Source organism: Cyprinus carpio, chromosome A1, assembly GCF_018340385.1.
Source record: "Cyprinus carpio isolate SPL01 chromosome A1, ASM1834038v1, whole genome shotgun sequence".
Lineage (NCBI taxonomy): Eukaryota > Metazoa > Chordata > Actinopteri > Cypriniformes > Cyprinidae > Cyprinus > Cyprinus carpio.
Window position 1 is genome coordinate 19,332,425 of NC_056572.1, and position 22,618 is coordinate 19,355,042.

The window sequence follows — 22,618 nt, forward strand, 5'->3', positions numbered from 1 at the left end:
CATTGATTGAATAAAGATGTGTGAGGGTTGATGCTAGTTACACATGCTAACTTAATTCAGGTGATAAAGCAGTTTATATCTACACAATGGGTCACGGGCATGGGTGTAGAAGAATACGCAGGGGAGATGGGGGTCAAAAAATGTGAATTCACTCCTTTGCACCTTTTCATTGGATAGATATGTTCACATAAAGGTTTTCATGGGGCTATGTGCATGTATAAATCAAGATTTAAAATACAAAAAGACAAGATAATCTAGAGTACCTAACCAAAGTCCCTTTAAGGCAAGTAATTTCACTCGGCGACCATGTTTGAAATGACTGCATTTTGTTTGAAAAAACAAACAAACAAACAAAAAATTGTGGTATAAGTAAATGAAAATTTCAAACTGTAATTTTTTCAAACCTATTTGTAACCTCTGGAATTGTAAGCTTTTTGTTCAGATTATTTAATGTACTGTAGGTGGCGGTAAAGTTCTTTGTGAGTGAGTGTCAATTAAACCAGAAGAAGGAACGGCCTTGAGTTATATCAGAGCCCCTACGAAGAACATCCCCACCACCCCATAAAAACCCATATTACAAAAAATTTTTTGCAGCACCACCACCAGAGTTCCACCCGATTGCCGTTGAGAAATCTCAGATCTTATTGTAGGTTTTACAACTTCAACATGGGTTATAGGTCGAAAGTTGAAATGAACGACTACTTATGTCCTTTCGATTTCTTACAGGTTGAGTTGTTGTTGCCCATAACACGCTAGCATTCTGCTAATGAACTATAACGTATGACGTCATTGACATTTTAAAAGACTTTTTAAAGCAAAATAAGTGACTCTAAAAAAAATCTAACACCCAGCAATTTGTAATTTCTTTGCATCTCCTTTCGAATACAACATTCAAATTACTAGACAAAAAATTATATCCTGAGAAAAGTGGATTTTGAGGGGTGTATACCGCCATTGACCTCCATTCATTCTGCACTCGTCCTGTGAGCGCCCTCATATGGAATCAGAGTGGAACTGCAACCAGTTCAGAAGCCGGAAGTGTAGTGAGAGTGAAACTTCTCGCCATATTAGACATTCTCTGGTTGTATTAAAAAAAACTTACTGACAGTTGCTGTAGTTGGAATTTACAAGATTTGTTGCATGCATAAGCTAACATGGCATGAGCTATGAGCTAAGTAAATATACTGATAAGCATCCTGTAAATAATACGGAATTTGACTTGAACTTACTCCCGTTTCAGAAGTAACGTAGCCATACTGCAAGTCTTCGTTCACAGGTAACGTAAACATTAGCTATATGTTATGTTGTCTTACTATGTAAATATTGTTTATTTGTCAAAATAATGCGTTTGAATAATTATAAAATTACTATTGCACCACTTACTGATCGAATTTATTTTAATTATTTATTAAAATATTGATTCTGCGATGCTTTACAATATGTTATTTTCGTTGTGAAAGCAGTAGTATTCTGTTTAAGAAAGGAAAGTATAGTTTATACTTTGTGTGAATCACTGATGGGAGCAAGAACAAGTGTTAAAATAAAATAAAAATAAAATATAAGAATGAGTGTAATGGTCTATGTTTTTAGTTTAGAATGACATATTTCTGCTCCTTGTGGGAAATTAATCATTAATTAATTAGTCATATACACTAAAATTAAAATTATAGAGATTTAATTTTCCATATATAAAATTTATTGTGATATGAAGTAAAACGTGTACATTTTTGGACATGTGGATCCATCCACTACCTGTCAATCTGTACAGTGGGTATATAAAATAATCCCCCCACGTTTATGGTTGCCAAATAAAATAGGCTACCATATAAAGATTATCATATAGATAATGTTAACATGTGCATAAACAAATTTCACTATGGGAATTTTATAAATGTTATCAACTTATATCTTAATCTACAAATGACATATGTGAAAATTATACATTGGCATTTAGGTATCATGTATATGTCATATATTACATTTCCATATATGAGAAATTATTTACTAGCACATGGATCAAAACTCTTTAGATAATCTCTGCTATGGTTTTTCCCTCAGGTGTCCTCTACAATGATGGAAGGTGCCTCAAAAACCGATGCCACACCACAGACGTCTGTTGCTGCACAAGTTCCGTTCATCGACCTCTGCACAGTTCTGGAGAACATCCAAAATACCAAACTCCGAACAGATAAAGGCAAAATTCTAAAGGACTTTATCGATTCATGGAGGGACTTCCATGCAGCGCTTCACAAGGACAATTCCAATAACACAGATTCATTTTACGCAGCCATGCGTCTTATTGTGCCTCAATTTGAGCGAGAGCGAATGGCTTACGGTCTAAAAGAAAACATGCTTGCCAAACTGTATATTGAAGTTTTAGGTCTACCTGAAAATGTGGCAAACAAACTTCTAAATTACAGAGGTCCAACCACATCTTAAGGAGAAGCAGTTAACTTTGCTCTTACGGCCTACTAAACAAGGTGTACAAATCAAGGAAATTTAAGCATTAAAGAAGTCGATGACTTTTTAGATTCCGTAGCTATCAACAATGCCAGCAAACAGAAGGATCAAGTGAAGAAAAGCCTTTTGCATCTGACAACTCAGAGCTCAGCTTTTGAACATTAGAATGATCCTCAAGGACATGAAACTTGGCATTAGCAAGGAGACAATACTTCAGATTTTCCATCCAGATGCGTCAGAACTCTACAATGTCACCACAGATCTAAATAAAGTCTGCCAAAAACTTCATGATCCAACTGTGTCCCTCAGCTGCACAAAGATGGAGATGTTTACAAATACTATACAAGGAACTCTTATGAGTACACACAACAGTTTGGGGCCTCACCGCTAGAGGGCTCCCTCACACCACACATTCACAACGTCTTCAAACCTCATGTGGTAAACTGCATATTGGATGGAGAGATGATGGCTTATAACCCTACAACTGAGACTTTCATGCGGAAGGGCAGTAAGTTTGATATTAAAAGACTGATGGATGACTCTGATTTGCAAACCTGCTTTTGTGTTTTTGATGTCTTGTTAGTAAACAATCAGAAGTTTGCAAATGAACCTCTCAAGAAGCGCTATGACATTCTTGAGGCTGTCTTCACACCGATCAAAGGTCGTATCTAGGTGGTCACAAAATCTGAAGGCAAAACCATGCAAGAAGTGGTGAATTCTCTCAATGAGGCCATTGACGATCTGGCAGAGGGGATTATGGTGAAGAATCCCATGTCCATATACAAACCAGATAAACGTGGTGAAGGACGGATGAAAATTAAGCCCGAATATGTGGATGGTCTGATGGATGAATTTGATCTGCTGATAGTGGGAGGCTACTGGGGTAAAGGCAGGAGAAGCAGGATGCTTTCTCATTTTCTGTGTCCAGGGGAGAAGCCCACGGTGTTCCACACCCTCTGCCGCATTGGATCAGGCTACACTTTGAAAGAACTATACGATCTTGGTCTGAAGTTAGACAAACATTGGAAAGTTTGCAAAAAAAATAATCCTCCAGCAGCCATCTTGTGTGGAACAGAAAAACCAGAGGTTTACATAGAACCTTGCAACTCAGTGATCATACAAGCCAAAGCAGCAGAGATCGTCTCTAGTGAAATGTATAAGACCAACTGCACATTACGTTTCCCCAGAATAGAAAGAATCAGAGAAGACAAAGAGTGGTATCAGTGCATGACCTTGGCTGAACTGAACCAGCTCCGCTCCAGAGCTTCTGGAAAGCTGGCTTCCAGACATCTACATATCCAAGAGGACCAGCCTGAAAAGAAGAAGCACAAGTTTGTAGCCAAGCCCAAGAAGACAATTGGAGTCATTGACCACTTTAAATCTCAGAATTTATCAGCCGTCACCAAAGAGATGGATATGTTTGAAGATGTGGAGTTTTGTGTTATAAATAGCAATGATGAGCATTCCAAGGCACAGCTTGAGAAAACTGTGGCCCGCTGTGGAGGCATTGTTGTGCAGAACCCTGGAAAAGACACGTACTGTGTAATTGCAGCTGTGCAGAACATAAAAGTAAAGAACCTCATCTCCTCAGACCAGCACAATGTGGTGTGGGCTACTTGGCTGCTGGAGTGTCTGGAAAATAAGCAGTTTATACCATGGCAACCACGTCATATGATCCACATGTCACCTTCCACAAGGGACCACTTCTCTAAAGACTATGATCAGTATGGGGACAACGTTATTACGTTGATACTGATGAACAACAGATGAGGGAAGTCTTTGAAAGGATTGGCCCCACAGAAGCTAAATGTTCGTCTGTTGCACAGATAGAAGCAGAGAATGCCTGGGATGACTTGCCCACTAGCATTTTTAGGTCTTACACTGCATATTTTGACAGGTGTGCTGACTTAGGAGATCCAGAATCCATCATCCAGGGTACAAGTTTGGACACACGTGCCTTAGAATTCCGATTCCATGGTGGTAGAGTTGTGGAAGAATTGAAGGAAGGGATCTCGCATGTCATAGTAGAAAGTGAGAGAAGAACTCTGGACTTGAAGATGCTCAGGCGACTTTATACTAAGAAGTTCAAAATAGTTTGAGAATCTTGGGTGACAGATTCCATCAAAGCAGGCCATGTAGAGGATGAGATTAACTACCTAATATAACAATGAAGGCTACTACACAAAATGTTACGCTGAAAGATTGTGGTATTTTAATACTAGCTGTCATAGACTACACTAGATAACCATTACTGTTGCATTAAAGATAACCATTTTAAACTATATATAATGATAGGACTAGAAGGACTAGAAAAATACCTTTCTGGAGAATAAAAAATACTTTATTTTTCCTGTGCTGTTTTTTCTAAAGAAAAATGTCAAATTCATAGAATGTTCTGTATTAAAATGGGGTGGTTATAACCTAATGGTTAAAAATCTTGGGCTTTAAATGTCACTTTATAAATTACATTAATGTCACCATACTGTTAGTTGCTTAAGATGGAAATTATATGCAAAATAATGTGTAATTAAATTAGATTCATAAATAAGCATTCAGAATTTTAATTGAAGCTGTCAAAAGTGTTTTTCTTGTACATTAACTTGACTCATTACAGTCAGACAAATTGAGCTTCTGACAAGCTTGAAGTTCCATTTGAACAGCTTGTCAAGCACACTGAATTTATTGTGTGAGAGCTGTATCTTTCTAATTGTTTGCAATGGGAGTTACTGTAATGCTTCCAGAGATCTAATTTCCAGAGCGCTAATAGGATGATTGAGGCTCCACACACAAACACAGTCAACTGTGGATCTAGGTTTTGTAAAGATACATCTGAGTAATATGGATATTACACGAGGTAATTGGTGTGAGTTTGTGAAGGTGTGTGAGTCACAAATCTATCCCTCAATAAAAAATGAAAGCATAATGTTATGAGTTATGAGTTGTGAAATTCACATTTAGTGTGGGAAGGTACTTTGGTTTGGAATTTCATGCTGCAGAGCCATTCTAATGACAAAAATGGTCCTAAGACTGACCATAGCGTGTAAAGTGTTTTAGGGAAAGAACTTTAAAGAAACAGTTGTCATCTTGCAGAATGTCTAGGGCCTCTTTTCAATACAATGAGTAGTTTTTGAGTAGTTTACAGGTTTTCTCAACTCAAAATTATGGATATCAAGATTTTTTAGAGAATAATGATGTAAGTATCAGCCTGTTCCTCACACAAAGTTATTGTATGGCTTAAGAAGAACTGGAATACATAACAGGAACATACTTTTGTTCTTTTTTTCAAGCTTGATCATGCTATATTCACAAGTCTATTATGATTGTGTGGAAAAGATCAGTCCAGACATATCCTTTGGTGTTCCATTAATATATATATATATATATATATATATTATATATATATCTATATATATATATATATATATAATTTGTTGTTCCATTAATCTAGTTTTTAATTTGAAAATTAAAAACTCCCAGTGCTTCAATGGCATGGTAAGATTTTAAATGAAGGTACATTACCTCATCAATTAAAAATGTACTGACTGCTATAATAAACCAATGCACACTGGCAGAGTGTGGGATTTCAAATAAAAAGTCTGAAAAGAAAACCCTGGTTTCTCCATTGTGCAAATTCTCCATTGTCTCTTTGTTTTTTGTCTTTCACATACATATATCCTAAGCTTTGAGTGTGAAATCACCCTGCCTTGCTGATCTGGGGAGAGTGAAGCACACTATCAAAGGATTGAAAGAAAAAATAAATTCATGTTACAGGTTTTGGACAAGAAAAGCAAGGACATTGCAAGGCAATGCGAATCTGACCAAAGATGCATCCCAGAGTGCCTGCTAGCTGGTGCGCCCATGTACTGTTGAAAGCTTCCTGTATGGAAAAGGTCAGGGAATTATCATGGGTTTATATCAGCCAGCAGTAGCTTCAACTGCATTGATAGAAGTTGGTCACTGATATCGTTTAGGATACAGGCTTTGCAGTATCATTTTATTCAAATCCGGATTTTGGTAACATTAATTAGCCTTGATTTGTGTTTTGATGTTATGATGTCCATAACTTATTCTTCAAAAGGAAAGCATGTCATGTTTTCTTACTGATGGCCAATCTTTCCTTGAGCAGTTAAGTCTTAGTCAGTTAGCAGCTGTAATTGGATGTTGGATGAGAGGATCCATTAGCCTGGGGCATCCTGAAAATAAATTGGTGGGAAATGGCTGCATGTATTTGAGAGAAATGCATCCCCTCCACCCCACCACATTGAGAGCCAGAAAACAGAAAAATGGTCAATATGTCTTGCAAACGAGTGGGCCTTCCCCCTGGTGACATGTTAGTTTAGAGCCACAGGTCCAGGATCTACTGTTCTATAACAAAAAACAAAACAAAAAAAAAAAAAAAAAAAAAAACATGCATGCCCAATGATTCCAAATCGTAAATAGAAAGAAGGCCTGAAAGTGTAAAAATGCAAAGACTTTTTAAATTCAAGATGTGATTTTCATCACTGATTTTCAATGTCGAAAGAAAATACTGTCAAAAGCAATTTGTCTTTAGTTATGTAAGGTGGACAGTGTTATTGGCATGAGTCATTGTTGCATATCATATATGGAGTGACAAAACACATTTGTTAGCCAACCCTCAATATCCACCATTCTAATTTCTCCGGAATTATCTGGTGTTCTTGGCCACTGCACAACGTGTATGTCCAACTAGCTTAATTCACCTCTGCATCCTGCCAAGAGTTGTTTTTGTAAATTTCATTTTATCCCGTTGTCTGTAGCCATTGGTCTTTTTCAGAGAAAACTCTATAATGATTGGTTGTTATTGAGATGAGAACAGTTATTATTGAAAGAAACAATGATGATGATGATGATGAATGATAAATTATTGTTGTTGGTGTAATGATGACTTCATAGTGAATAAGGAAACAGAACAGAAAACAAGAAAGTATACTTGAGTCATACTGTATAATTTGAGAGCCTGGTGAATTATAGCCTTGCTTAGTGTGTTTGCTCAGCTTGAATACTATTGTCGTTTTAATGCCATGATCTCAGCACACATACTCACACCTGCTGTGGTATGAATGGAGTTTGCAGGTCTCAGATCCCCAGCCTAACATCCTTTAAATGAGTGTGATAGTGCTCATATTCAGAAAAGGCATTCAATCAGGGTATTTTTCTCTGTTTCCTGTCTCAGGAGAAGGGAGGATAAATCCAAATACTGAGGGATTATATGTTGTCTTTGGCCTGCTTCTGAATGTTTACTTTGAAGTGATGAAACATTTTGAAAAGGGTTGTGGAGAGGAGAGAGGATTTACCTTGCACCTCTGTACAGGCATGTTTTGATCTAAATGGATTCATATGAAATCCTTGTTCAGTATGTTCTGTATCACTTAGAGGAACAGTGGTGTCCGTTTTCCCTCTTTATCCTAAAGATCTACTGTATACCTAAGTAGTGCAAACAGATGCATGTACATATGTAAAATGTATATGAAATAGATGCCTTTTGCTTCTTTTGGTGAGACATTCCTTTAATATCTAATGTATTGTATGTTTAATGTATCTGATTACAGTTTAATACATAACATTTTAATATTTGTGCCAGGTCAAACACATTAGGCAAAAGGAATTTTTTTTTTTTTTTTGTATTTTATTATTTATTTATTTAGACCTGTTCTGATCAGCCAACTTTTTAGATGCCACCTAAAAGCTGCTTTTGGAGAGATATTCCTTCAATCTCTCATTTCTGGTTCGTTTACTGTACCTGATTACAGTAAATAAAGCCTAAGAGTACATCATGGTGGAAAAACATTTCTCACAATCCTACTGATTTTGATCAAATGTAATGGTAGCTGTGAATAGAGAACGGGAATGCATCCTCAAAGTTGTTTTGCTTCAACATCAGTCAGTCTGGTTTCTTTAACTCACTCAGGAAACTTATTAATTAAATTTGAATCTATATGGTTCCCTGCAGCTGATACAGATGGAATGATACCTTTGCTTCCCACACTCCTGACCTCCTCACTGTATGCTTACACCAATTATGCATGATTTTACAATGCAAAATCTGTTTTGTTATAAAGGCTTATATAAAGGCTCAATATCTTTTTAATTGCAATATACAGGCTTTAAGAATAATTTATAATTGAAAGGTGTTGAAAAATTGAAAGGTGATAAATTCAACAACCTTGCAAATGGTAACATGTTGCAATAGGTGTTATAAACAGGGCAAAACTTTGCACGCTAATGCATGTTGAAAGCATTTGCCGATGTGTGACCATATGGCCTGTAGCAGACAAATACTGTTGGAATGAGGAAAAGGAAAATGCTCATAATTGCTACTTCAAAGTGGAATGCAGGTCTTAATTGTAGCTTGACTAATAATAGTTAATGACCAAAAATAACAAATAATAGTGGAGTCAAATAAACAAAACCACTGTATTCACAAGAAGCATTTGGAGAAAGTGTAGTGTTTTCTCTGTGCATCCTGGTTTCTATTCTCCTTACACTCAAAAGTTCTGAAAAGGTTTTTTATTTTTATTTTTAATTTTTTTTTGCAGCAGTGCTATAGAAGAACCATTTTGGATTCAAATAACCACAACTTTCAGTGAACAGTTCTTGGATTTTTTTTCTTAGTGTGAAGAACATTTTTCAATACAAAGAATCTTCTGTCCAATAAAACATTTCCATTGATGTTAAAGGTTCTTCATGGAACCGTTATTAAATTCTTCTGGATCACATTCAAAACCATTATTGAAAATGATGTTGTATGGCAAATAGAAAGGACAGAGATTAAAAAAAAAAAAAAAAAAAAAAAAAAAAATATATATATATTTATATATATATTATATTTATTACTGCATGCTCATTTTAAAGATTTCATTGGGTCAATTACATTAGGCACGTTTTTTCCCCTTCACCTTAAGCATATACAGTATGTTTCAGCCTGTTTACATCTATTGTATGCATGTACATAATAAATTGTTCACAATATTCTTGTTTATTAATACTAGGTATTTCATGTTTGTGACCCATTTTCTATTAGCTATCTCATCACAACATCAAATCGCATGCTGCTGATTAAAGAGAATAAAGGAGATGAAGGGAAAAATGCATTGTGCAAGCATGAACACATATTCCGTTGATTATACAGCTCTAATGTGTCATGCTTCAGGTCATTACATGCTCTGTGAATATTTGTTTGTCAATTAATGCAAATGTGACAGGTTCACACACTACCATATGGCTGTCCATTGATAGACAACATTTTAAAAAATAAGAACTAACCACCAAGTAAAAAAAAAAAAAAAAAAAAAAAAAAGAAAATTAAAGAAAAATTAAAATGTGTTTATCAAAACTATGGTGCTATATCTTAATGTTTCATGAACTGTTTTTTTTTATTTATTTTACTTAAAAAATTTGTCTACATAAGCCTACAATTATGATTGGATGATTATTTGGATTTGTTTATGGAGACCCTTACATTTCACTTAAAAGGGCTTATTGTGGGGTTGTTAAACAAGTAATTTGTTTTCAAGAAGTATTTTCATTTTTTTCCCTTTTTAAATTCTTGTTCATGCTGCAAATTAAACTGAATTTAAAGTTATAGTTCACAACAAAGTGTGAAAAAAATAATAATAATAAAAAAGCACTGACACATTTTTCAGATATCTTCTATTGTGTTTAACAGAAAATAAAAGTCATGCAGCTTTGGATAAACATGAGATAATTTTCATTTTTGGGTGAATGAACCCTTTAAGAAAATATTATTGCACATATTCTATTAGGCATTATTATCATTTATGCTCCATTATGTTATGCATTACAAGAATGGATACACCTATAATAACTGCATCATCTAAATTAAATTGTTTTATTTAAGTCAAAAGAAAAAAAAAGATTATTGGTGAATCAACCTAAATATGTCTATTTATACCAAAACTACTAGGTTAAATCATGTAGAAATATGTTAACCTAAAATGTACTTCACGTGGTAACATCTAGTTTGATTCAAGTCAAAATATGATATCAATATGATTGAATATGATTGAATTTACCTGACTGCTATAGTTATGCCAATGAAAGTCAGTTTTATAAGGTGACATCTTGACATCCTCACTTTATGGAGTGCATTAAATATAGGGTATCTGACATCTAATGTTGGTTTCAAGCAATAATTAATAGTTTCACAGTGTGCAAGCTCTGGTGCAGCTGTTCAACCTGTTGATGTATCATAGATTCTAACGTGATGATTATTATGAGGGCTTATTTTCTTGAACACCAACCATGTTATCGCTTGCTACGCTGTATCAGTGCATCCTTTACGAGCAGTTTGCAAATCGGCCGGGTGGCTATGATGGATCAATCACATTGCATGAGCTGACGCAAATGACCCTGCTCTCTTTCAAGAACTCTTTCAAAACGAACATGGCGGCAACGTAACGTTTAGCCAAAATGACTGTGGATCATTTCGCGAGAAAAGATCCCACCTTGTCGGACCGAGGAGGCGAGATTCGGCGTGTTGAAACGAGGAGTCCTTGCGCTTTTCACCAGAAAGCCCGGAATCAGAGCGTGCGGCCAGACAGTGGCTTTTCCGCGTTGTAGCGGCTCTGCGCAAAAGGAGAGAGCGGAACCCATGACAGACGAGCAGGGAGAGACATGTTGCTACAGATAGCTGGGTTTTTCTCCGGAGAAGCACGAGGAGAGGGGATTCGACAATGAAAGCAGTAATCCCCCTGAACACAGCAACTGACCGGGAATTGCAGTTAATCGCGGAGGTGAGCCACGACCGCTCGTCAGACATCGTTTAGTGGGAAAAACTCAAGGCAGACCTCCCGTCAATGACCATTGTGGCAGAAAAGCCCCTACGGTGGAGTCAGTCAGAGCTGCGCTTTCCCAAAATATGACCAGCGGTGCTTGGAAGTGTCGGCAGCGAGATGACGGCTTAAAAATTTGGTGTGCTCCCCGCGAGAACGAGAAGCCATTCACCGACTCCGAGAGGGCCCAGCGATGGCGATTGTCCTTAGCGTCCCTCTTATTTCTAACCGTTCTGCTTTCTGATAATCTGTGGTTCTGCGCCGAGGCCAAACTGACAAGGACCCGAGACAAGTTAGCTTCAGTGGACATGAGCGCAAACCACAGACCCGACCTCCCTTCAACACACAGCAGCCTCAGAAGAAATGAAGATGCTATTTTTGTAGTCAATTCTACCAAACCTTTGTGGCAACTAGAAACTTGCCACCCGGATGGTTTGTCTGAAAACTGCTTCACTTTTGTCGACGCTGACCACTTGTGCAGGGGCCTTTCGGAAACGGAGGGGACGCGGTGGATAAACATAAGCGATTTGTACCTTTCCTTTTGTAATTCGTACTCTCTTATGGATTTACTTTATGGATCATTAAGTCCGGACAATTTAAACTGCAGCCTTGACGTGATCATGGACGGCGACCTAAACAGGTGCAGTCTGTGCGTTCAGGCGTACCAGCGTTATGACCTGCACGCGCAGGAGAAATATGAGGATTTTGAGATGATGGCAGACAAATACGAGACGGATGTGTACTCAGTAAGGACGTGCATGGAAGAATGCAAGGTAGGGCTTTATTATCTGGATCTCTCGTTTTCATTGAATAGAGTTGGCTCTTCGTTCTCAGTCGTCATGGTAACTGGGGACAGTAACGCGGTGATGTTTTAGTGGGGAAAAGTGCATTTCATATTGTATTCTGTTTTTCCGCATTTCGCATCTGTTGGTGGTGCCAACTTTGCAGTCATGGCATTTCTAAGACAGTTTGAGAGTGAAAAATCAGACAGGCTTTTAAACTTTTCTTTTCCTCGTTTCTCAATTTATTCCTCGCTGGGGAGCGCGATCAACGCAAAATCCATTGTTCTGGTCTAATCTTACGGAGGAAATTAAATGTTGCTGCTGATTCAAGGTTACTGTGTCAATGCACAAAACGCCGCACAGCCAATCTTTTCAACGTACGTGCGTCATTCTATAGCGCGCAGGTGCGTCTCTCTGAACTGAATATAGAGCTGCTCCGCCAGGTGTTCATTCACGTCCACCACACTGAGTACATTTCAATAACGCTAATAGGGCAGCGGTGCTTTCTCAGCTAATCTCTCACAGAGAGGTATTTTCCCTCGCTCATTGGTCTTGTTTGCACAGCACTCTGCACACGCTGCAACAGGGTGCCCTCTTAACCGCCATAAACTTGACATTAAGGTTAATTTTCGAGCTCCCGTTGTAATCTTAAATGGATTGCTCCTGGGCGACGAAAAAAAATGGCACACTGTGTATTTGCTGTGTGCTGATAAGGAAGCGATCTTGCCATGCTCTTTACCTATGTGTTGCTTTGCGTAATTAATGGTCAAACATTTACCGAGAGCTTGTAAGTTGTCGTTTAAATGGTAGAGATACGCTGGTGAATAAGTGGGTGCCGTGTTTTGCTTATTCACTGGTTCATTTGGCAAAGGATTGCTGCTCACGGAGTCAGTGCTCGCTGTCCGTGGTCCTGAAACACGATCAGTTCTACAACGAATTGATAGGCCTTTTGATGTAAGGGCCATATTTAATTATTACATGAGTAATTTGTATTTTACTACATTTTCATTGCCAATAATAATGACATTGGGCGTTTGCATTTGTGATACATCTCCACTCCTAAAAATCTACCTCTGCCTCTCTAAAGCACAAGAAAAAAAGCTGTTTGCAACTGTTAATCCAAAATAATTGCAGTAATGTGGTCAGTATCAACTCTATTTCATAGAGGCTGACAGAAAGGCTGTGTACTTATTTAAACCTGTTGATGAGTTACATTTATTTTCAGGACAATTCATACTAACACCTGTGTGTGTTGTTTTCTTTGCCTTCGCCATATCTCAGCAAAGTGACAGCCACAGAATTGCTATTTAGAAGCCTCCCATTTAAATAATCTCTCTGAAAAAGCCTCCACAGAACAATTATTTCTATGAAATCCTTGCAAAGTATTGTTTGTGGATAGAAAGTCTGGCCAGTAACCACAAATTAGTCTTTCATGTTATTGTGAAGGATAGGTCTACTGTTTTGCATCATTGTTCTTCTGTGCAGCAAAACATAAGTGCTCATCATTGCTGACACAATATGGAAGCATTTATATTGAATGCTTTTTAAACAAATCAATGGCTTTCAAAATGTTCAGGATGCATGTGGTAGAATATTTGGACTGTTCTGTTTCTCAGACAACAGACATTTTCAAGCGTCAACATAACTGTCGAACCATGTTACCGTAGCCTGATAAACTCCAGTGAGTGTGAATGAAGGCCATAATGCAGAGGGAGGTGGCAGGAGTCAGTCAGAGCCTCTAGCAAGCATCTGCAAGGGATAGCCAGTCCCAGCTGTGATTATGCAGCGAGAGATAGAGACAGAAAGAAAGACAGAGAGAGACTGAGAGGATGTGTGATCACTGTGACACGCCGTCTCTGACAGCCGGATCAGCCTTCAGGTAGATTTAATTCGACGCCTTCCTTGTACTGCATCAGAGTGTGGAAGGCAGTGTTACTTTTGGCTGTGTCAGTGTGTTTGCATTGTGTGTAAATGTGTTAAAGGTTCACTTCACTTGCTATGAATAAACTAGATATTATAAATAGGTAACAAACAAATGAACGATGGGAGGGGATAGTGATTAAAGAAATAAATTAAGAAGGTTTTACTCAATAGTGTGCTATTGTTAGCTACTGTATTGAGCTCTGCACTGTTGCACTGGTGTTACAGCTAGACTGTTCTGTGACAAAGCAATCACATCACTGATAACATGGACCACATTTAGTGTCTCAGAGACCAAAAGTGGACAGTACTTTACTTCAAAGGTGGAATGCTTTTGATGTTCTTTTTTAGTGTGTTCTCTTATGTGAAGTACTTAATTAATCATTAAAAATGCTACAGAATAAATTTGAGAAGTCAGTTTTGTTTCTTGCCCTGACTTTTCCACTCAGTATGATTCAAAATAATTTTATAATAGGAGTTAAAATCTGCTGTTACTTGCTGTAGCAAGTTGAAATATGCTGGACTCATTACATTTAAATTGGAAATGAGTTCTGAGTGTATGGCATAGATCTTTCAGATTTCCTCTGATTGACTCGTATGGGCAATATAGAAAGCCTGTGGTATGGATTTGATTTGTTGGGATGAAACCCTATTTACTGAGAATAGAAAAGGACAACATTCTACTAAGAGCATAGATATTGTTAGTACTCTTGGCAGGGTATGATCCCTGCAAGGGTTTAGCACAGTTGCTGGTACATTTCTTTCAAAGTTATCTAATTTTGGGACACTTCTTTATCACCATTCTGTCTGTTGCACACACTTTCCTTCTCTTTTCTCTCTACATTGCAATACAATTGAAAAACTGATAATTGAATAATCTCCCCACATAGATTTCCACGTTTTCCCATTGTGTATCCTTTATCCAAAATTGCTAAATTAAAGGATTAGTTCCCCTCAAAATGTGAATTCTGTCATTGTTTACTCACCCTCTTGTCATTACAATTACATTACATTATATTGACAGAATTGAATGATGACAAAGTTTTTATTTTTAGGGTGAACTGTTCGTTTAACAGGGTTGCTTTGCTAATTTGACTCAACCAGCTGTAAGTGGATCCAGGATTTGCTTGTCACTGAGCTTCACATAGAGTGGGATTGGAGAATCTGAAATGGAAATTGTACAAAACAGAAGCCCCTACATTGTTATCATGTTCATGAAGGGTTTTTTTTTTTGTTCGCTTTCCTACTCTTTTTATTCTAGAAATAGCAGACAGTGTTCCTCTGTGTCTCATTAATGCTAAAACTGCTCACTGTGTTATTTAAACAGGGCCTTTATAAGCGTAAGCCAACAGAAGATGACTATCAGAAGGCTATTTTCTATATCCAAAACCCTGGGATGAAACACGAAAACTGATATAAAACCAGAGTTACAGAGGACAGACATCGGTGACTATTTAACTTCTCTGTGTATGATCACATTTGCCTATAAGAGAAAAATGGAAATTAGGCCTATATCTTTTTGTAATTTACAATTTTTTAAACTTACAATAAAGGTTCATTATGCATGCCAAATTATTTGTACCATGTGAGAAGGTGAGGATGGTGTTCCCTCTTTAGAAAATACATAACAATTTGTTTATTGTTAAAGATAAGACAACTTTATATCCAAATCATAAAGCTGTCTTATATGTAAGCTTACATGACCTAATAATCAGGTTGTTATACTGCACAAACTGGAATATATTACACTAGACCGGTGGTTCTCAATTCCAGTCCTCGCACCCCCCAGCTCTGCATATTTTGCATGTCTCTCTTTGTTAGCACACCTGATTCAGATAATCAGCTTGTTAGAAGTGAGCTCCATGCATGAACTGTGTTCCCACTGACATGGTCCCTACACTGTGTTCATTGCTCCCTACTCCCTGAGCAGGGGAAATCTGTTGAAGTTTACCTCACTTCGAAACATTCATTCATAGATTTGCGCTGCGCAATGTTTTCACACATGGACAAGTGTGACATCATAGACCTATGTAGATAAATACAATTTAAATTCTTGCACACTTTAATGCACTTTGAGTGGATCATATACTGAATATCCAGAATATCCTGTGATGCCCACGTCACAGGGCACTTACATTCGAATAGAACAAACGTCTGAAGCCATAAGAGAAACATACATAATGTAAACATACGGGGGGCGCGAGGACTGAATTTGAGAACCGCTGCTCTAGACCATACAGCATTTTAAACAATAAACAACTGATGCATTAATGCAAAAGACAGATAAAAAATTCACCATACCACTGTATCAAATCTGGTCTTATTATAATGCATATACAAATATAACACGTTTTTTTATTTATTTATTTAGTTATTTTTTTATTTTTTTTTTTTTAGACTGATGTTTTGCAATGAGGTTAAAAACTTTTAATCTTAAAATAACCAGGATGTTCAAACCCTCATTCCCACATTAATAGTTCTGTACATTATTAAACAGATTCTTGTTTTTAGGACCAAGTAGGTTAATAAGATTATGAACATAATTTATAAGAGTTGAAGTGAGTCATAAATAGAAATAGAAATGTTACTAGATCTTCTTGCACATTCGTTAAAAAAGAAAGAAAAAAGGGAGAGAGATTGTGATTATGTGTTTTCAATCTTTGGACTAATGGAGCACACAAATAGCCAGACACACAGGATTCTGCAACTTCCCATTGATTTCAAGCTTTGCATAATCAGGCTCTTTTTAATCATCCTAATGGGTGGCATTTAGCTTATCATCCTCCATTCTAAAGAGACACCTCAACATGGTGTTTGCAGATGGTTGGGCAACCTTTTCTCATGGTCAAGTGTTAATGCATAAATAGTTGTAAAGTGAGATATTGATGTTAATATGTTTTATATGATTTATATTTACCCCATCAAGATTTTTTTTAAATTTTTTTTTTTATTATTATTTCTTTAAATCAGCAGTCACACATATTTGAGCTCTTTGCATATCTAGTGAACTGCATTCATAGAGATGCCATTCAGATGCACTGATAGGCTGGAGCTCAGATCCCCTGCTACTCCTGTTCATTGAAATTAAGGATTGGATGGGATTACAGTAATGGTTGGAGCCAAGAGGTTGAAGCTGTGACTAGGGTCAGGTCTCCATGGTAGCATTATAATACTGAGTGTGTTTGCTTATTCATAAAAGCCTGCTGTGGGCTGCTGCAGCAGGTTTCCATTGAGGGACACAACTGCAACCAAGGTCAGTGTCCCAGATCTCCATTACTTTACTGCCACTGCAAAAGGTGTTGCAGCTGTAATAATGTGCCAGAGCAACACACACATGTATTTATATATGTTCACCAATGGAGACATTGTTTTTGTTTTTTATATTCATTGTATCATATTCAATTTGTATCATTCATTGTCACACCTCTGTATGGGTCAGAATGCCTTTGAGGATAGGTTGCCAAGGAGATCGTACAGCAGCTTAATGAGTGTCAGCGTGAGTTTGACGTCAGTCAACAATAAGAGTCTTGGAGACTTCATACAGATTCACCATCTTTAATTCCCAAGGAAAGACTGTAAAATACCTCAGAGAACCCCAACCTCCAACTGTCCATGCCAGGCTGTGATTCCTCAGTATTGACAAGTACATGTTGTCTCATAATTTACTCACCCTCATTTCATTCTGTATGACTTTCTTTCTTCTGCAGAACACAAGACAAGATTTTCAAAAAATGTTAAAACTGTGTTTGTCCATACAATTAAAGTCAGTGGTTTCTAAAACAATGCTGGCTGCTTTAACCCTATACTCTATCATATTTGATATATGAATTTCTAAGCCCTTGAAATGATAAACATGATTAAAACTTGCTGAAAATCCTATTGCACACAATCTATTACATGCCTTCTATTGTGTGATTGATAGTTTATACTTTAAGCAAGTAAAAGGCCTATTAGTATAATTGTACAAACATTTGACTTCAAGTTGTGGTTTACGTGTGTTTTGCTGTGAAATCTTTACTGACTTTTATGAAGTAAACATAACTTTGATGTTGCTAGTAATATTTCAAGATGAACACGTACTGGACTGAAACAACTTGATTATCATACATAATTTTTTAGAAAAACCATGTTCAAATGTGAATGTTGAATATATCAGGCTTTTGAGGAATGTTTATTTGTTTACCTCTCATATTGTATTTATATTTACAAGAGAACTTCTCATGAAAAATTTTAATAGTGCATGCGTACACCCATGATTTTAACCATGTTCTAATGTTAATAATTTTAGCAATATTCTAACTGAGTGGATGAATGCCCAAGGTTAGTAATTTGCATAAACCACACCCAAACCATCTCCATATAAGGGCTTTGCACAAAACCTTTCCTTGGCATTCTTTCATCATTCTCAGCAAACATATGATGCTCTTTAAAGACACACTCATGCCTTAAAGACACACTGCAAGATCCTCGAGCTATGCCAAGTGTGTCATTCTCAAAACCAGTTCAAATACAATAAAAACACTTGCTATACAGACCCATATTACATTAGCCAGCTATACATACACGTATATCTGCGTTGTTGTTCAGCGAAACCTCACAGCTTGACTTACAGTACAAAGCAAGTTTTCAACTCTTTCACTGTATATGATGAAATGTTACGATAAAATTTAACAATATGTAATACTGTACATAATTATTAATAATTATAGTTTTAAGATTAAAATTTTCTTCTGAACATGATTTTATGGCCACTCAGAGAATGTGCTTATTTTATGCGTGGTTTCAGTTGTTCCTACTTTTTTTTTGTCTTTTAAAATACATTTTAGTACATTTAAGGTGTCATGATTTTTTTCATGAAAACCTTTTTACGCAGATTTTACACACAATTTTGTGCATGTGCATGCTTAGTGAAAGGGAACCATTGTTACCCACATTCTTTAAAATATCTTATTTTATAAACAGAAGAAAGAAAGTCATGCAGTTTTGGATCACCTTGAGGGTAAGGTAATGATGATGAGTAAATGACAGAATGTTCATACTATGATGCATTAATTATAATCTAATTCTAATCTTGTACAGTAAATATGAATGGTAAATGAATGAGGATGCATCCAATGCTATGCTAAAAATAAATCCATGCTTTTAGGAAGTGACATGGAAGGGGCATGATAAGCTATTCATAAAGCACCACTGACTTGATAAAGCACTTAAGTCTCTACATATAGCAATTGCTGAAATGTAGTCTCAAAAAGACTAAAAGTACAGCTAAAATAAAGTAATTTTTATTTTTTTTTCTTATCAAAATGCAAGTTTCTTGACATTTCACTTCCTAAAACTACATCATATTATCCTTAACTCTTAAAAGTTTCAGAAATTATTCACTGGAAACGAACAGTATGTAGATTAAGGTTGACTATTGATTAACTACTTGTTTAGCACAAGGTCAACAGATTCCCAAACTGCTTGACATTATCTTTATTACGGGTGTCTGTCAGTGAGGAGATCAATGGAGGGAGGAGCGTGAATCATGTTCTCTTCACCTGGGAGGCGCCATACATGCTGTTTCATTCAAAGCATGTCTGCACCAAATAAATCGCTTTCTAGGGAGTCAAGAGAGTGAAATACTGTTGACAACTCTTAACACTGTGACTGCAACTGTTTTATTAAGGGAATACTGTACCTTTTCCTACCCTAAAACCTGGTTAATTAGTGCTAGCTCAGATTCAGGCCCCCATCATGCAAATTTCTGGTCACACCTTTAGTTCTGTGGTTCCCATCTAGCCGTTTGTAGCACATGAAATCGTTAATTTCTCCCTCATTTCTTCTTTTATGCATGTAAACTTTTATCCATTTATCCATGTAAACTTGCAACAGAACAAAATAATATTGTTATTTTAAATTTGATCATTTATAATTATTAATTATTCTTAGTCACCTATTTATATAATGCTTTTAACAATACAGATTGTGTCAAAGCAACTTTACAGTATTAAAAAGGGAAAATAGTGTGTCAATCATGCAAAATGACAATAGTAAACACTCAATTTTCAGTTAAAGGCAGTTAATCACTGAATTCATTGATGTCATCATCAGAATCAGAATCAGAAAGAGCTTTATTGCCAAGTATGCTTGCACATACAAGGAATTTGTTTTAGTGACATAAAGCTTCCAGTACACAGAGACAGAAACACACAGACAAAATAAATAAAAAAATAAAAAATAAAAACCTTTGCTAATAAATAAATTGTATAAACAGTTGTGCTATAGATGATAATGGAATAGAATTGAGTAAGATGCAGGTGTGTACTAGGATGGAGGGGTAACAAATAAATATAAGGATATTGCAGATTTTTATTGCATGAGTCGGGAACATTTAACTGTTCATGAGGTAGATTGCCTGGGGGAAGAAACTATTCTTGTGCCTGACTGTCCTGGTATTTGCAGCTCTGAAACACCGGCCAGATGGCAAAAGTTCAAAGATAGGGTAACTAGGATGAGAGGGATCATAGTGATTTTCCTCAATCTGGATGTATACAGTTCTTGAAGGGTGGGCAGGGGAGCACCAATAATCCTTTCAGCAGTCCGAACCGTTCTCTGTAGTCTTCTGATGTTGTAGCTGAACCAAGCCAGACAGTTATTGAAGTACACAGGACAGACTCAATGACGGCTGAGTAGAACTGTTTCAGCAGCTCCTGTGGCGGGTTGAACTTCCTCAGCTGGCGAAGGAAGTAAAACCTTTGTTGGGCTTTTTTAACAATGGAGTCAATGTGATAGTCCCACTTCAGGTCATGAGGGATGGTGGTCCACTGCAGCAACAGTGCTGTCTATGATGGTGAGTGGGGGGAGTGCAGGGGTTGCAGGGGTCATCCAGGTTGTCCTAATTAATGCATGCAGCCTAAAAATCCTTTAATGGGTTTAAATATTAGAAATGTGTTGGTGTGTTATGTGTAAGCTAGAGCTGCATGATTAATTGTTAAAAGATTGAGATCTCGATTTAGACACCCACACAATCTCATTTAACATCAAATCAGCATATTAGAATGATTTCTGAAGGATCATATGACTTTAAAGACTGGAATAATGATGCTGAAAATTCAGCTTTGATCACAGGAATAAATTACAGTTTAAAATATATTCCAATAGAAAGCAATTATATTAAATTGTAAAAATATTTCACAATATTACTTATTTTGCTGTATTTTGGATGAAATAAATGTAGGCTTGGTGAGCAGAAGAGAATTCTTTAAAAAACAAAAAATCTTACTGTTCAAAAACTTTTGGACTTGTAGTGTATATTAAAATGTTTAATAATTCGTTCAAATTAATTAAACACTTTTAAATAGACTGCAGCAATAATATTTTGTCACACCTTATTTTGTTTAGTTCAGAATCGTGGGAGGATCGTGATCTCTATTTGAGACAAAAAAATTGTGATTCTCAATTTTTCCAGAATCGTGCAGCCCTGGTGTAAGGAGATGGTTCTTTAATCTAGATTTAAACTGACAGAGTGTGTCTGCCTCCTGAACAATGTTAGGTAGGTTATTCCAGAGTTCGGGTAGGAAAAGGATCAACCCACAGTTGATTTAGATATTCTAGGCATTATCAAATTGACAGAGTTTTGAGAATGCAGCGGACGTGGAGGACTATAATGCAATAAGAGCTCGTTCAAATACTGAGGTGCTAAACCACTCAGGGCTTTATAAGTAATAAGCAAGTTTTTAAAATCTATACAAGGTTTAATAGGGAGCCAGTGCAATGTTGACAGAACTGGGCTAATATGGTCATACTTCCTGGTTCTAAGAACTCTAGCTGCTGCATTTTAGACCAGCTTGAGCTTGTTTATTAAGCATGCAGCACAACCACCCAATAAAGCATTACAATAATCTAACCTTGAGGTCATGAATGCATGAATTAACGTTTCTGCATTTGACATTGAGAGCATAGGTCGTAATTTATATATATTTTTGAGATGTAAAAACTCAGTTTTACAAATGCTAGAAACGTGGCTTTCAAAGGAAAGATTGCTAACAAATAGCACACCTAGGTTCCTAACTGATGACAAAGAACTGACAGAGCAGCCATCGAGTCTTAGACAGTGTTTTAAGTTATAACATGCAGAGGTTTTAGGTCCGATAATTAACACCTCTGTTTTTTTCAGAATTTAGTATTAAGAAATTACCCATCATCCAGTTTTTTATATCTACTATTAATTTAGTTAGTTTTTCAAACTGGTATGTTTCACCGGACCACAAAGAAATATAGAGCTGAGTATCATCAGCATAACAGTAAAGCTAACACAGTGTTTCCTGGTGATATCTCTCAGAGGTAATGTAAAGCATGAAAAGTAACGCCCTTGGAACTGAGCCTTGAGGTACTCCATACTGCACTTGTGATCGATATGATACCTCTTCATTCACTGCTATGAAATGATGGAGGTCAGATAAGTACAATTTGAACCATGCTAATGCACTTCCACTAATGCCAACAAAGTTTTCTAGTATATTCAAAAGAATGTTGTGGTCAATAGTGTCGAACACAGCGCTAAGATCCAATAGCACTAATAGAGAGATACAACAACCACGATCAGATGATAAGAGCAGGTCATTTGTCACTCTAATGAGAGCAGTCTCAGTACTTATGATA

At 36.7% G+C, this 22,618-nt stretch overlaps 1 protein-coding gene and 1 pseudogene across 1 annotated transcript in view; both read left to right on the top strand.

The window, feature by feature from the left end:
• Positions 1–1,165: 1,165 nt before the first annotated feature.
• Positions 1,166–4,809, top strand: LOC109101705 (annotated as a pseudogene).
• Positions 4,810–10,628: 5,819 nt separating this feature from the next.
• Positions 10,629–22,618, top strand: part of LOC109064969 (transmembrane protein FAM155A-like) — a 90,312-nt gene continuing 78,322 nt past the window's right edge. The window contains exon 1 of the mRNA XM_042756726.1: positions 10,629–12,046. Coding sequence (XP_042612660.1) covers positions 11,360–12,046 — 687 coding nt within the window. The 5' untranslated portion in view covers positions 10,629–11,359. The remainder of the gene's footprint in view (positions 12,047–22,618) is intronic.